This window comes from Leptodactylus fuscus, chromosome 1 (assembly GCF_031893055.1).
Source record: "Leptodactylus fuscus isolate aLepFus1 chromosome 1, aLepFus1.hap2, whole genome shotgun sequence".
In the NCBI taxonomy this organism is placed as follows: domain Eukaryota; kingdom Metazoa; phylum Chordata; class Amphibia; order Anura; family Leptodactylidae; genus Leptodactylus; species Leptodactylus fuscus.
In genome coordinates, this window is record NC_134265.1 from 308,672,236 (window position 1) to 308,689,499 (window position 17,264).

At 39.1% G+C, this 17,264-nt stretch overlaps 1 protein-coding gene across 8 annotated transcripts in view; it reads left to right on the plus strand.

The window, feature by feature from the left end:
• Positions 1-17,264, plus strand: part of FAT1 (FAT atypical cadherin 1) — a 198,483-nt gene that overhangs the window by 140,386 nt on the left and 40,833 nt on the right. For all 8 annotated transcript variants that reach the window (XR_012711799.1, XM_075258798.1, XM_075258797.1 and 5 more), the window contains 6 exons: positions 163-4,230; positions 4,926-5,122; positions 7,897-8,050; positions 11,156-11,389; positions 12,841-13,230; positions 15,172-15,386. Coding sequence is in view for 7 of the 8 variants with exons in the window: in XM_075258798.1 (XP_075114899.1) it covers positions 163-4,230; positions 4,926-5,122; positions 7,897-8,050; positions 11,156-11,389; positions 12,841-13,230; positions 15,172-15,386 (5,258 nt within the window). In the remaining variant the exon portion in view is untranslated. The remainder of the gene's footprint in view (positions 1-162; positions 4,231-4,925; positions 5,123-7,896; positions 8,051-11,155; positions 11,390-12,840; positions 13,231-15,171; positions 15,387-17,264) is intronic.

Here is a 17,264-nt window from a genome sequence, read left to right on the forward strand (position 1 = left end):
GCTAGAGTTTTCTTTAAGTAGCAATGCATATTCATGTTTTTCTCTGAGTGTCTTTGTATTCATAGTGTGTAATTTCTTCTGCTCTTTTTACTGAAGCAGCTCACGTCTTATAGTTCATTATAAATTGATATTTCTTTCTTGTTCTTTCCTTTTACTTCCCAGGGAACACCGCAAATGCTTTTTCCATTGATCCAGTTTTAGGAATTATTAAGACAGCAAAAGAGCTTGATCGACACAGTCATGGTCAATATGAGCTGGTGATCAAAGCTTCAGATCATGGGACTCCCACAATGAGCCAGATAACAACTGTACATATACTTGTCACTGTTTCCGATAATGCAGCCCCTAAATTTATGAAGAAAGATTATTCAGCAGAAATAAGTGAATCGGCGCGAATTGGAAGTTTTGTTGCCATGCTGTCCACTTACAGCCAGTCTTCGGTTACATATGAAATAAAAAGTGGGAATATAATGAACACCTTTGAGATTAATCCAAATTCTGGAGTGGTCATAACTCAGAAGCATCTTGACTTTGAAACAGTTGACACTTATAGCCTTATAGTTCAAGCAACAAACATGGCTGGGTGGTCAACAAATACAAGTCTTGTTATTCACATTCGGGATGAAAATGACAATTTTCCAGTTTTTGTGCAAACGGAATATCGAGGACTCATCAGTGAATCTGCCCCAGCCAACAGTGTCATCTTAACTGATGAGAACTTCCCGCTAGTTATTAGGGCTACGGATGCCGACAGAGGGTCAAATGCCCTACTTGTTTATCAAATTGTTGAACCATCTGTCCACAAGTATTTCGCCATTGACTCCAGCACTGGTGCGATACGATCTCTTGTTAGTTTAAATTATGAAGAAACTAATATATTCCACTTCACCGTACAAGTCCACGACATGGGTTATCCCAGGTTATTTGCAGAACATGCCGCCAATGTAACTATATATGTTGTAGATATCAATGATTGCGCTCCTGTGTTTTCTCAAGAGGTCTATGAAGCCTCCATTCTTATACCAACGTATAAAGGAGTGAGGGTTATTACCGTGAATGCCACAGATGATGATTCTGGAACTTTTTCTAAAATCATGTATTCAATAGTTGAAGGTAACATTGGAGATAAATTTGCTATTGACCATTTGTCGGGAGTTATAACTATCCAAAGCACAAGTCCATTAAGGAGTCGCTATGAACTAACCATTCGAGCTTCCGATGGACGCTTCTCTAGCCAAGCATATGTAAAGATTAATGTGAAGGAAAGCAAAGAAAGTGCACTAAAATTCACTCAGCGCTCTTATACGGCGATAGTACAAGAAAATGCCACCCAGATAAAAACATTAACAGTTATTAGTGCCATTGGCCATCGTATAAATGAGCCCTTGTTTTTCCACATCCTCAATCCAGACATCCGGTTTAAGATTGGTCACACATCTGGTGTCCTTTCCACAACAGGAATACCTTTTGACCGTGAACATCAGGACTTGTATGAGATAGTCGTAGAGGTTACCGATGAACACAAACCACCTAGATTTTCTCATGTTTTGGTTAAAGTGACTGTTGAAGACATTAATGACCACAGTCCCGTGTTTGTCAACCTTCCATACTATGCCATGGTTCCAGTCGATGCTGAAGTGGGAGATGTAATTCGCTATGTTACAGCTGTGGATAAAGACATTGATAAAAATGGAGAAATACATTACTATCTAAAGGAGCATTCACAACATTTCCAGATAGGACCATCTGGTGCAATCTCATTAAAAAAGCAGTTTGATCCTGATGCATTTAATAAGGAGTACTTTATAACCATAGTAGCAAAAGATGGAGGAAGCCCATCGTATTCTGCAGAGGTTGTTGTCCCAATTACAGTAATGAATAAAGCAATGCCAGTTTTTGAGAAGCCTTTCTATAGTGCAGTGATTGCCGAAAATGCTCAGCTCCACAGTCCTGTTGTGCATGTTCAAGCCAACAGCCCAGAAGGGCTTCGAATAATATACAGCATCACAGATGGCGATCCGTTCAGTCAGTTTAATATTAACTTCAACACAGGTGTAATTAACGTTATAGCTCCCCTTGATTTTGAGTCACATCCAGCCTATAAACTCCGAGTTCGAGCGACAGACTCTGTCACGGGAGCGCATGCAGAAGTTTTCGTAGATATTATCTTGGAAGATGTCAATGACAATTCACCTGTGTTTCAGCAGAAAACGTATGTTTCCACCTTGTCGGAGGCGTCGGTAATTGGAACATCTGTTGTACAAGTAAAGGCCACGGATGCAGATTCTGGACAAAATAAAGCCATTTCATATCACATTGTAAGTAACCACGGAAACAGTTCACAGTTTTTCCATATTGATAGCAACAGCGGACACATAATTATTGCAAAACCATTGGATTATGAATATTTACATGAATATAGCTTCCTGGTACGGGCCGTTGACAGTGGAGTTCCTACTTTAAGCACTGATGCAACAGTACGTGTTTTTGTAACTGATCTGAATGACAACCCCCCAGTATTCACCCAACAACTATATGAAGCCAAAATAAGTGAGAATTCAAGGCCAGGAAGCTTTGTGATAAGTGTAAAAGCCACGGATCCCGATAGTACAGATGCTGAAATGTTGGAATATTCCATACTCTCTGGAAATGACAATATGAATTTTATTATAGACTCCAAATCCGGAATGATCACTGTTTCCCATCTAAAGAAAGACGTAATGCAACCCTTTTATATTCTCAACGTTTCCATTTCTGATGGAGTTTTTAGAAGTTCTGCTCAGGTACATATTTCCGTAATGAGTTCTAACGTACATACCCCTACATTTTCACAAAATCAGTATGAAGTGGAGCTCTCAGAAAATTCCCCAGTGCAAACCCTTTTAACTGAACTTAATGCTGTAGATGGGGACACAGGGATATATGGGCAGGTCACTTATCACATTCTTAATGAATTGGCAAAGGACAGCTTTTACATCAATGAGAAAGGGCAATTGTTTACAGCAGAGAAGCTGGATAGAGAGGGCCCAACGAACAAAGTCATCCCCATAAGTATCATGGCCAAGGATGGTGGTGGAAAAGTTGGATTCTGTGTAGTTAATATCATTCTAACGGACTACAACGATAATGATCCCAAATTCCGCTCTACTGAGTATAAACTAAGTATTCCATCAGATGTTCCTCGAGGTACTTCAATTGTTAGAATATTGGCTTCTGATAGTGATGAGGGGGCAAATGCGGATATATCATACACCCTTGATGCCAAATCTGAAAGTGTTGAAGAAAATTTTGAAATCAACCAATATTCTGGCATCATAGCCACAAAAGAAAGCTTGGTTGGCTTAGAAGATGAAGTCTTCACGTTTTTTGTTAAGGCATCTGATGGGGGATCACCACACAGAGAAAGTATTTCCCCTGTCTCTGTTAGAATTCTTCCACCTGAAGTTCAGCTACCCAAATTTTCAGAGCCTTTTTATACTTTAACTATCTCTGAAGATACTCCAATTGGTACAGAGCTTGACTTTATCAGGGCAGAAAGTAGCCAGCCAATCATATATCACATTGTAAAGGGAAATACTCCCGAAAGTAACGTTGATGATATATTTGTGATAGAGAAGCAAGATGGCCGACTAAAACTTGAAAAAGCATTGGATCATGAAACGACAAAATGGTACCAGTTTTCGGTGTTGGCTCAAAATATTCACGGAGAACAAGAGGTAATGTCCTCTGTGGATGTTAACATCCAGGTTAAAGATGCTAATGACAATAAACCAGTCTTTGAGGCCAATCCTTATGAAGCGTTCATTGTGGAAAACCTTCCTGGGGGAGCTAAGGTCATCCAGGTCAAAGCAGTTGATTCAGATTCCGGGCTCAATGGACATGTTTCTTATAAGTTGTCACCTACTCAAGATCCCGAAGAAATTAAAGATCTTTTCTCGGTAGACTTGGAAACTGGCTGGGTTACTACTCTTACTGAGCTTGACCATGAAAGAAGGAACAAGTACAACATTATAGTGGTTGCCTATGATCATGGTGATAAAGTGCTGTCATCGTCTACAATAATTGAAGTTACTGTGATGGACGTCAATGATAATCCACCACGCTTCAGTGCAGAAATATACAAAGGCACAGTCAGTGAGGATGACCCTCCAGGTGGAGTCATCGCCATCCTGAGTACAACAGATGACGACTCTGCGGATATCCATAAAGAAGTCACCATGTATATTACAGGTCAGCACATAATATTTCTAACTTTTATAATTGTTGAATATTTTTGACAACTTTTTTCTTGTAGTCTACCTTCCATTCCATTATTGTTCCTTTATCTACTAGCAGATATTTTTTTGTGTGGTTACACTTTGTAGCCAGTTACTATCAGGGCATAACAAATTTGCTTGGAATTCAAGCTGTCTTATATCCCTTGCCTCATTCATGATGGTGTGAAGCTTTGTTCCCCCCCCCTTGCGATCCTTGCTTTGTGTTTCTTGGTCTTTGTCTCCCAGTCTATGATGCAGATCATCATTTCTCACGTTTCTCATTCTTATCTATTTTCTACAGATGATAATTAGTGATATTTTCATTCGCCTCGCAACCAGAACTGCATCATTTACTGTTCCAATGTTAATCACTGTATCACTACATAATGTCTGTGGTGGTGATTTGTCATGGGCTATTGATTATTTATGCATATTTGTTCCCAGATCTTCACTTCTTAGACCTCAATATTTATATCCTTGCAAAATGTAATTACTGAAGGCATTCACAAGGCGCATCACTGAAGAAACATGGCTAATATCCTACTGAGATAGCAGGAATTTCAAATATGTTCTTTCCCCTATTACTGTACCCAGGAAGGTTGTTGTTTGTGTAAATTGTATATGTTAGTTATTTAGATTACAGGAAGTGATTTATGTTTCCTGTTCCAGGAGGGGATCCATTTGGGCAATTCGCTATTGAAAACTTACAGCAGGAATGGAAGGTGTATGTCCGAAAACCACTTGACCGAGAAGTAAAGGATAATTATCTACTAAACATCACTGCCACAGATGGGTTATTTGCTAGCAGAGCAGTGGTAGAAGTGAAGGTCCTCGATGCCAATGATAATAGCCCCGTTTGTGAGAAGGTACAGTTCTGTGATTGTTTTGTAATATAGAGTCCTCTCTTCGACAACACCACTCACTTACCCAGACCACACATTTCAGTTTTCCATATTAAACATCTTCTTTGAGAAGACTACCCACATTTCCACTGTGCTTGTATATTAACTTATTCTTAAGAAATGGGAGTGGTTAAAAGTATTACTTTTTCCCATATCTATCTTTGATTTTTATTTATTTTATTGTTATTTTTTCATTTATTTTTTCTAATGTATGGAATTGACTTATCTCTACTTGCCATCTGCATGTTTTCTTAATGATGATTTTTTTATTTAATATTATTATTATTATTATTAGTTACAATTTGGAGACCTAGAAAGCCGTTAATCTATAGAGTTATGGAAGTTACAATAATTTTTATTTATGTCAATGAATGAATGAATGAATGAATTAATTAATTAATTAATTAATAATTATTGCCAATTTTTATTAATTTATTATATATTATTTTATCTTATTATATTATAGTTTATTATTAATATTATCCATTATTAAGAAAGCATCGTCTATGCAAACTAGTTAAAAAAAAAATCTAAAACAGTTTGTCTTATTTTGGGTTGCAATTCTTAGAGCTTCGGAAGCAGTTACTTTAAGGTATTCCTCTTCATCCTCTTCATCTTCCACCTTTGGTATTTTCACCACGGTCTAGCCGCAACGGGATGTGGATGCAGTCCATCGGCATTCTGTTGTGGCAGATGAATGGACCTAAACAGCAAGGAAGTCTTGAGCTATCAACACCACAGCTGAATCAGCTGCCGACCCGCGGCAAGATCGAGCAGGATGCTTCATTTTTTTGTATCCTTCTGCGATCTCTGCCTCCCATTGAAAACAATGAGAAGCAGATTGCGGGAGAGATCTGTTCCAGATTCAGGGGAAAAAATCAGCCCCCAAAGCTGCAGCAGAATCCTCTTTATGAACAGAATTAGAAACTATATTAGAATAATTTGTATCTGTACACCAGAATTAATTAATACTTAATTATTGCCAATTACTTGGGGAAGCCCTGTCTATGCAAACTAGTTAAAAAATGCAACACTGTGATCAATTTTAGCAAATTGGAAATGATAGGTATAATTCTGGGACACAGATAGACATTGTGACTGTGACTTCCATAACTCTATAGAGTAAATGCTCCTGAAGCTCCCAGAATTGCAACGAAAAATAAGACTCACTATCTATATTGAGGACAGGAGGTTTTCTAGAGTCCTGTGCACACAGTATACAGTAAGTCAAAAATAAGATGTGGTCTTGGCATAAATAAGAAGTTGTGCATTGGTTCTACTTGCTTCGCACCTTATATTCTGAATTCCATTTTACCTGTGAAATGTGTACACCAATTGGCTGGTATATCAGTCAATCTCACATGGGCCGCCCATTTCTAATGTAAATTGTCCTGTTCTTTATGATGGCCCATAAAAGACTTAAAAACCTAAGAGACCGTTGCACTGCTGAAGATATTGCTAAGTGTATGGTTATTTTTCCAAGTTTTCTGCTTAGTCTGTATGTGCAGCATTTCGCTTTGCATTCTTTCGCCTCAGCTGCTGGCCATCCCTAAGAAGCGGCTCCTGCATTTATATTCAGTACAAGGACAGGTACATTAAGGGTTGCTTTTTCCTGGCATAAAGCATTTGCTAAGAGGATTGCACAGCATGCATTTCACTGAAAGTTATGTATTTCCAAGGAAATAAACACAAATAAGTGATGAATACAAATGTTCCTAAAACCGGAGAACAGCATATGTAAATATGTAAATTTTCATTAACCATTTAGATGCCCTTGTATGGCACAGTTTCATTGTCTGCTCCTCTGATATTGTTAATAAGCATGGAAAATGGGACTAAAAACCAGGGCTGATAACCCCTGAGCGGTATATTTTTCATTGTTCGTCTCGGCATGTATGTATTCTTATGTGCTGCGAAAGGTTGCAGAGCACACACCAAATGTATCTGTAGGGTTCTATCAACACAACAGGTATACGGTATATGTCTGCATAACTTTTTGACTGCATAGACTAATGTAGTTATCTATGCTGTTTGTACAGAGGCATAATGCATTTTCTTTCACAATGGGAGCCTACGTTTCCGTTAGACATGGTCAGGAACAGGCTTTAATCTCTGAATGTAAATCATGGTTATTTTTAAGCCATGACAGTAAAGAGCACCATTCACTTTTCTGGACATGTCCATTTTTCTAAATCCTTGTGTTACCCAATTTTTGGAGCATATTTTCTTATAACTCTGTGTTGCACTGTTCCCCTAGTTTTCCCCCTAGACATATATTAATAAATTGACAACTGGGTGTTACTGTTCACACAATCAAAGAGATCCCCATGGTCCCTATGGAGTCCCCATGGTCAGCATTTTTTGGCCAGTACAGTCATATACCCAACTGGTAACACACGACTGTTAATTTATTCATGTATTTCTTTGAAGTCGTTTTCGGTAACTCCATGACTCCAACTCCGCAGCCCTGTAAATAACAGAACAGTGCAATACAGTGTTCTAAGAAAACTTACTCCAAGGCATCTACTAAAACAGACAAGTCCTCCTCGGGAACAGATCTTTAACATGATTAGAGCGTTTTCATGGCATTTTTATAGTTATTACGTTTTATTTGCACAAGACTGGACAACCCCTTTAATTGTGACCTTATTTGGTTCCGTTGAACCATTAAACCTGACATACAGGAGATTACGATTATTAATGACATTTACAAATGTCTCACTGCCATTATTTTGTAGGAATCGTATTCGGAGACCATATCTGAAGATGCCCTTTCTGGGAAACTAATCCTTCAAGTTTCCGCCAGCGACGCAGACATTCGCTCTAATGCTGAGATCACTTACACATTGCACGGACCCGGCTCAGAGAAATTTCACCTCAATCCATTTACAGGTGAGTTCTAGAAATGTAATAAATTCTGGGCTCTTAGCTGTGACCTTTTAATTATGTCTTACAGACATCATTACGGCTAATTCTTTTCTAAGAGAAGCCAGACATCATTTCCTGCTGCAGGAATAGTCACTTAATTGCATGAATTGTATTAATTGCGGAACGAAATAGACTTGTGTAAAACAGATATTAAAATAGAAAAAAGGAAAAAAAAAAAACAATGCTACACAAGTAATGTTTACCGAGCCTCCAAGGCACAGATTGCGCAGGAGGAAATGGCAAATTTTATATTACGGTATATAAATTAACTATTTCACTTCATGCTCTAGGAGTTGATGAACAATCTCTGTTAAATGGGATAGATAGTCATGGTATATTTGTAGTATTAAGGTTGGTTTAAAGCGAACATCTCAAGTTATTTCTGCTGCTCTAGCTCAGCAGGATAGAGGAAAAGAACTAAGGTTTATATACTATACTAAAGGTTTGTATGATTTGGAGCAGTATTTCTGAGTATCAGGACTAGATAGGACAGGACTCCTTGGACAGCCATGAGAGTCCTGACTACTCCACCCACATGCAGTGACTGACAAATTTATAGAGGGTGAGCTATCAATCACTGGGCAGGGTATATAGGTCTTTCACTGTCTCTTCTCGGAATTGGCCACAATTTTTAAGTCTGCTCCAAGTTACTGAAGCTAATATATCACATTACTCACCGGGCAACACGGTGGCTCAGTGGTTAGCACTGCAGCCTTGCAGCACTGGAGTCCTGGGTTTAAATCCTGCCAGGAACTACTTTTGCAAGGAGTTTGTATGTTCTCCCCGTGTTTGCGTGGATTTCCTCAGATTCTACAAAGACATACTTAAAAAATGAAAAAAAAAAAAAAAAGGAAAATTGTGATCCCTATATGGGGCTCACAACTTATATTAAAAAAAAAAACCTCACCATCTATCTTTTCATCATATCGTTATTTCAGATAAGGCAGCAAAAAATCACTTTAAGGACAATCACCCATAAATGGATCATGATGCATTACATGATGTTTCATTCATACTTCTACTTGTGGTCTTTGGTCTGCTTGGGCTGGAATTAAAGTGGCTCATGTGACTGCTTTGGCCAATCATTGGTTACAAGTTGGGTACCATTGATGTATCATTACTGACTAATGGATGATGATGGGCCACAATGGTTATCTGAGCTCCTGTACTTAAGGCCAGAGCCGTCCAATAACGGAACCATCAGTCTAGGGAATGGGGAACACGCTGACCAAACTGAGGATCAAGTAAAGTGAACTTACCGTACTTTCGTAAAATCACAACCGCAAAATAACGCGGCGTATACGATTCTAACTCCCATTGAAATCAATGGCGCGCAAACTCTGACACGCCATATACGTGCCAGATCACGCTGCACGTTACATCGTGTGAATGCACCCTTAGTGCATATACTTCAAGATGTATAATAAAACTACTAGTGTGTTTGTTACCTTTTTCATTCAGTGGGGCTATATTGATTACTATGAAAGTATGACCCACCGATTAAATTAATAGAAATATGTTATATTTAGAAAACCTTTATTAGATCCCATGCACACGACTTCATGGGCATCCGACATGGGGCTGAATTTGAAGCAGAATGCACTTGGTGAGGAACGCTTCTCCCCTTCTGACAGTACTCGTCCATAGACTAGTACTGGGATGGGGGGCGTTCCTCACCACTCAGTGTCATGGCTGGGTGGTAAGGAACGCCACCTCTGACAGTACAGAGCTGCGGACAGACTGTCAGGAGGGGTGTTCTCAGCTAGACTGTCAAGAACGCCCTTCTGACAGTGAAGAGCTATCGTAAATGCACCGATAGCTCTTTGCCCGGGGCACATAACGGGAAAGCCGACAGTGCGCTGAATTCATATATATATATATAACGGCATGTGCCCCAAGTGATGAAAGGTCTTTTTTAAGAGAATGCACTCAGATGTCACTTGGATATCACTTGAGTTTCATCCAAGTGCCTTCTGCTTCAATCTTGCCCCGCATCGGATGTATTCTTGGTTCCTTTGCATGAGGTCTTTAAGATCTTTTTTAGAATGTTGTTGTCACGTTTATGTATATTCAGTGATGTAGTCCTTCAATTCTTCTGTTCTAATATATGCAGCCTGTATCCTTGGAAGATGATTGTGTTCATACCCAATCTCTCTCCCATGTTCCTACTATCTTTCTTACAGTTTCAGCTTGGATCATTCTTGATTAAGGAGATTTAGTATAGAACAGACTCAGTTGACTCTTTAAGGGCTACGGTACAGGTCACAGAGTATTATATGGTCTTTTCTAGCGATGTAGACATTGGCAAGTTTAATAATATTCTCTCAGCGCTTATAACTGTGATTTCCCTACCTTCTTCTCCAACATGAAATGATTTGAGATTTTCCAACACAGTAATAATCCTATTGAACAGATAAGCAGCAATGGAAAAAATAAAACTTTGTTCAGGAGGACCACTGGAAGCTGACAGCTCAGGGCAAATGACCTTTCTCCAAACTACAAAAATGATAAGTTCTACTTGGCGGAGATACTTTATATGTAGTCAGTGTTGTGTAGGAATAAGAAAAATAATAAAATGTAAAAATGAATAATTCACTGCTGGCATTCTCGATAGTATTTAGTTCCATCTCAAGCTGTATGTATTGAAATATCTTGACACATTAAAACTTTTAATGTTCTCCGGTACTTCACTGAATAATTTTTTTTCTGCAGACTTTTCTGACTTGTTAAAATGAAGGCGCTTTGCACAAAGTACAGTACCTGCTAGTAAGATGATTATTTAGGGAAAGTCGACATCAGCTGTAATAAAGTGATTAGCTATGGTGTATGCATATGTATTGAGACTGGCATAAGTCACCCACTAAAGCAGGCACACTCACGGGAATGTATTTCGGCAGTAATAGCTTTATACTAAGCATATTATATCATTTCCGAGTTTAAAGCCAAGGTGGCCCATCATGCTCTGCTCTAAAGTGCTCAATAAGGGAAGTCTCCTTTTACAGAAATTGCATTATTTCTCAATGGGTAAAATTATAATTTTTTTTGGTTTTTCAATCTGTTTTATTTTAGGTGAATTAAAGACCTCCTCTCTTCTTGATCGCGAGATCCAGGAAGTTTACCATCTTTCGGTAAAAGCAACAGATGGAGGTGGTCATTTCTGTGAAGTTAATGTCGAATTGACTTTAGAAGATGTAAATGACAACGCCCCTGAGTTCTCTGCAGATCCTTACACGGTCACCGTGTTTGAGAACACCGAACCCAAGACTCCAGTCGCTAGAGTGCAGGCGATAGATGCTGATGCAGGTATTATGTAACTCAGTCTTTGTTCTTTGCATTACTTGTGTATTGACTGGACTAAGAGATGAGCTGATAGAAGAACACGGGGAAGAACATTGATGGTTTTCCCTTTGGATTATTCAACAAGCAGAAAATACACACAAACATTTACATACAGAGCAATATGCCAAGTTTTGGTTGGACGGAACCATCTTTGTCTTGGCCAGTGGGACTGAAAGGAAAGGACTCGGGACATCACTCACATTCATCACGTGTGACGTCCGTTTCCTTTCCATAGGCCGTTGATTGGTGATCAGTGGCCATGTGCGGGATTAGCTGGACTAGTCAGTGGCCCGGACTCCAGAATAAAATATGTAATTCCTAGATAACCCCTTTAAATCTGTTGATGGACTTTGTTGTTAAAGGGCAGTCTGAACATTTCTGGACTGGTGCATGTTGATGTTCTCAAAATTATTACTATAACACAATGGGGATTCCCAGGAATTAAGAAATCTCTTCACAGCTGTATAAACATGTCTTCGTGTGAAATAAAAACAATTACACATATTTTCTCCACCCAATGCTTTAGGTATATGGTTCTCTAGACACATGATCCAGCGCAAGTCCTTCATTTGGCCCCCAACTGCAATTTCCAGGCTACAATACATTTGCAACCTGTGGATTTACTTGCCATGCTTGCACCTTGAGCCTATCCATGTACATGACAAAAGTGCTTACAATGCAGCATCACGAAAGATCAGCAGTGATGCCATAAGAGACGAGACTATGTCACATGACTAGTCTCAGAATCCGCAGATCAATGAGTCTTGTGAAAAGGGTGTAAATTAAGAAATTGTAGAAGACTTGTAGCAACTGCCAAAAAAAAACCTTTGGCCTAAGACCATATATATCAGGTCCACTGCAGAATGCTGACAGATTTAAGTCTTTTCTGTGTAACCAAATTTACCTAAAATATATAGAAGCACATCAGTACATTTATATTGTTATATACTTAGCTTACTTATATAGCGCCATCATATTCTGCAGCATTTTACAGAAATATTGTCAGTCACTGTCCCACATAGGGCTAAGAATATACATTCCCTATCAGTATGTCTTTCAAGTGTGGGAGGAAACCCAAACAAACATGGGAAGAACATACAATCTCCATGTCTATGTTGCCCTTGGGTGGATTCGAGCCCAAGACTCCAGTGCTGCAACGCAACAGAGCTAACCGTTCTAGGTCACTTTTTTTGTTGAAATTTTCTAAATTTCCATATGCAAAATGTAATAGAAATGATTGTGAGCTTTGCATATGTAGTTGATAAACATAAGGGCATATATTTCTGTAAAAAAGGTCAAGACCTCTAAGACATAAGAAAGAGTTCTTCGATAATGCCTTATGTATGGACTCCGTACAATATCTATTGCCTTGTAGCTAAAATATTTTAGTGTTTCAATGTATATTTTTATTGCAGGACTTAATCAAAAGGTGCAGTATTCATTAGTCAGCTCGGCAGAAGGTCAATTCTCCATTGATGAAGTGTCTGGAATAATTAATCTGGAAAAACCTCTTGATCGGGAGACTCAGGCAGTTTACACCCTGACTGTTAGAGCTACTGACCAAGGATTACCCAGAAAGCTCTCCACTGTTGCAAATGTTGTGGTGTCAGTCCTGGACATAAATGATAATCCACCTATATTTGAACATCGAGAATATCTTGCAACTCTACCAGAAGATGTTGAAGTTGGAACCGAAATTCTCCAGGTGTATGCCACAAGCAGAGATATTGAGGCAAATGCAGAAATTTCATATCAGATTATCAGTGGCAATGAGCATGGGAAATTCAGTATAAATCAAGCCACAGGTAACATTCTTTTTTATGACTAATATTACCATTGAAAACATATAGTAAAATCATATATAACATACACTTTGTCGTGACATTTTTTTTGGCATTCTAGAGTAAAAGTTATATATAATGTAAGGACTATACACTATATAATTTTTGGTCCAGTCTTATGATCAAGCTTATAGCCCGACTACAGATTAGAATAATGTACATTTTTTTGCTACAAGGAACACTTCCACCTTTTGTTTGCATTAACATTCCTAAAAAAATTCACTTCAAAGGGGCATGTCCCTGCTGTGATGAAGAGACCCTCAGTTATGTATCTTTCTTTGTAATGTATTATTCCTTGTTCATATCAGTCCTACACATACCTTTAGGAATGTTGTGTTTACATTGGAGGTCAATTCGCTTCAGTGGTTTTATGTATATACCATGGGAGATGGCCCACTCTGGCCAGCCAGTTTATTGCCTCTGGACTGCAGATGTCCACAGAAGGAGAGAGATTGTTAATGACCCTCAGTTGAACCCACAGCTTTACACCAGCCAGGAAAACACCCCTCTTTCCCCAGATCCTGCAGTGGGGGAAAGAGGAGGGGGCTACCCCGAAGGGAGGTTTGGTTAGACATCAACCTTTTACTGAGAGGCAGACCTAAATTCTGGTCACTTAGCAAGGAGGCAGCTTGATAGCTGAAGGGTCCCTTCTGTACAAGAATACCCTCTGCAGTGGTTCTGATACTGGGCCTTGGTCAGGCCTTAGTGAACTGTATTACAGATTCGTTCTGGTATTCGTTTTCTCTTTTACTCCCATTTTATTTCCTGTATTGTACTGTGCTTTTACCTGTATTTGCTTGGCCATCTATTGATGTATATTTCTGTATATGTTAGTGGCTAGTACCGACCCACTCGGGTTAATACATATATAAAATGTATAAAGCTCATTTCATATTATCCTATGAACACAGGCACTCATGGGGCGTGAGTGGAAGGTAAGAAAGGTGATCACGGGTGTGCAAAGCGGCTTGGTAAGATGAGATCCATCACACCTGCACTGTCTGATAAAGTTACTGGATACTGCCAGAGTATGCAGGGATTTACCCTGGACTAGTACCACCCAGTTGTCATTTCATTCATACATCTATACAAAGAAAAAGAGAGAAACAACACAGAGTTATTAAAAAAAAACATGGGCTGAAACATCTATTATGGCCGATTTTCATGGATCTCTCATAGACTTGAGCATTTCCTATTTTATGGTGGCCCCTATTCACGGTCCATTAGAAATAATGAAACTGTGACTACACCCATAGACTTTCATTGCTTTAAAAACTACACTAACCTGTAAATAAGCCATTATATTGTAGAATACAATTACAAAGACCACCTCTTTGAGAAGACCCTTTCCCCTAAGAAACTACTTATGAATGAAATTTTGGGTGGTCATGTCAAAAAACTTCCACCAGATTTATGAAAACAGATTTTCCAGTGGTACAGGTGTCCTCTTCAAAGCAATTTTTGAAACCTTCAAACTGGTTTCAACGTTCAGCTCTGAGATCTGTAAGTCTTGGCACTCAGGCAACACCTCTGTTCAAAGGATTCAGTCATTCAAAATAGCGCCAAGGTGAATTTCTAGATTTCACCAAGCATGCCAACCATTAACATTTTATTGATTTTTAAATAAATTAATACCTTAAGGGTAAGTTTACACGGAGGAATTTGACATGGATTTGGGGGTGGATTCCGCACCCGAATCAGCAGCAGATTTGGCCCAGATTCTCATTAAAATAATGGGGGACATAGATCGCAGGAGGATACTGAGAAAATATGTGTCCTGCTCGATCTTGCCACGGCTGGATTACACAACTCAAGACTCCCTGCTGATTAGACCCAGTCCTCTGGGAAAACCTTAATGTGCTAATTCCAATTAACCTTTCATTTTTCTCTTTTTCTTCTTACCAGGCATTCTCTTTATAATTGAAAGCCTAGACCATGAGACCTCAGCAGAGTATTATTTGACCGTGGAGGCCACAGATGGTGGCACGCCACCTCTCAGTGACGTTGCCACGATCAGCATTAACATTACGGATATAAATGACAACTCGCCGGTGTTCAGCCAGAGCTCATACACTGCAGTGGTTGGTGAAGATGCCGTGTCTGGACAGCCTGTCTTGATGGTAATTTATTTTTTTAGCTTTTCTTGGAAATCTTACTTGTTTGACTTGCTATGTGGAAAATTTTAACGTTACAAAGTTTTCCTTGTTGTGCTATCAATACTGTAATAGAATTGCTGGAGGATTATGCGTCATTAGTGAATACACTGAATATGTGATTTTACTGTCTTTGAAAAAAGATAATTACACGTCTTGAAAGCATCAAACATGAACATAATAGAAAAGTAAAGTTCCATTTGTGCTTTTTGCCAGCATGCAGATAACGTCCATATATTAATCATTAAAATCAGTCAAGGTAAAATAACAATTTACTTCATTTACATTTCAGGTACTTAATTATGAGAATAAGGAAGGAAAATATATGATTAGACATTGTCCTTGTTCACACTGCAATAATGGAAACCCCTGGATTGTCTCTCTGTGTGTGTGTGTATATATATATATATATATATATATATATATATATATATATTGACTTGGATTCACTGAATCTATGCTATACAGTGCTCATTCTCCTTCGCCTTAAAGGGGTTCTGTCATCAATTGAATATGCATTTTTAACTTTGTATAGCATTGTTATTTATAAAAGGAACAACTTCAGTAATGCACACCCAATGGAATAATTTTGTTCCATCCTGAATAGGGTTGAGTGATCGGGATCGGAAAAGATCAGATCCCGATCGGCGATCCAGCAGATTTCACGATCGGGATCGGCTGGAAAATGATCGGAAATCAGATTTTAAAATCGATCCTGAAATCTCAAGATCGGCACAACCCTAGTCCTAAATGATCTTTCCTATCGATGTTCCTGACAAGGAATATAGCAGTACATAGTAGTGAGGTTAGTGGCGTAACTAGGAATGGCAGGGCCCCAAGGTAGACATTTGACATGACCTCCGAGTATAATGATAGCGGTGTTTGTGGACCCACAATCTTACTCCAGCAGGTAACGGTCTATTAAAAACAAACAAAAAAAATCTGCATCAGCAGCAGCTGCCGCCAGGCCCCCTAATGTCCTGGGCTCTGTGGCAGTCGCTACCCCGGTGGCTTTCTAATTGCTTATCCCTTACTGCTCAGGATGTCTACCTTTAAGGCAGCATGCACATGAACTGTGTGCATAGTCAGTGTGCTAGCCATGTATTATCATGGCCTATATATGGGACCGTCAGCCAAGCTCAAAACTCAGGACAGGTCCTATTTCTGTCTGTTTTTCACCTAGCCTTACTGAAGAAAGTGAATGGGTCTGTGGAGGCATCAATGTGCTGTTTGTGCCGTTTCATCCCGAACCTGGCATATGGCATGGCTGTGTGCATGTAGCCTTATTGTTATAAATGCTCTTGCCCATATCGGACTTCTTCTATGAAAAGCATAAATAAAGCTTAAGTCCAGCCTGATGATATCCCTGCATCAGTATATTATTGAGCGTGCATGACGAACAGAGCCTCACTAAAATAACATGCACAGACCTATACATTTTGATGACCAGGGGTGATATTACAGGTAGATACTTATGATATTTTTTGTCCAAAGTGGACCTTTCACCGATTCCACTATATCCAACTGTTGTGCTCCACTGATTCTGGTACAGTTGATTTTTTTTATTCTTTTTACTAGCCCCCATCGCTCTTGAGCGATATTTTTTCTTTATTTCAGCACCCAATATGGTAATTAAGTTCTCTACTGTCAGGTCCTCGAATGGAGCATGTAGTCTGGGACCACCTACCTGACAGTAGAGAGCTTAATTAGCATATCGTGTGCTGACATTAGCAAAAATTATTGCTTGAGAACACTGGGGGCTAGAGAAAAAATGCCATCCATGCCGAAAAAAAAAGTCAATCTGTGCAGGAATCGGTGAAGTGGTGTCTACTGAAAGAGGCAAAG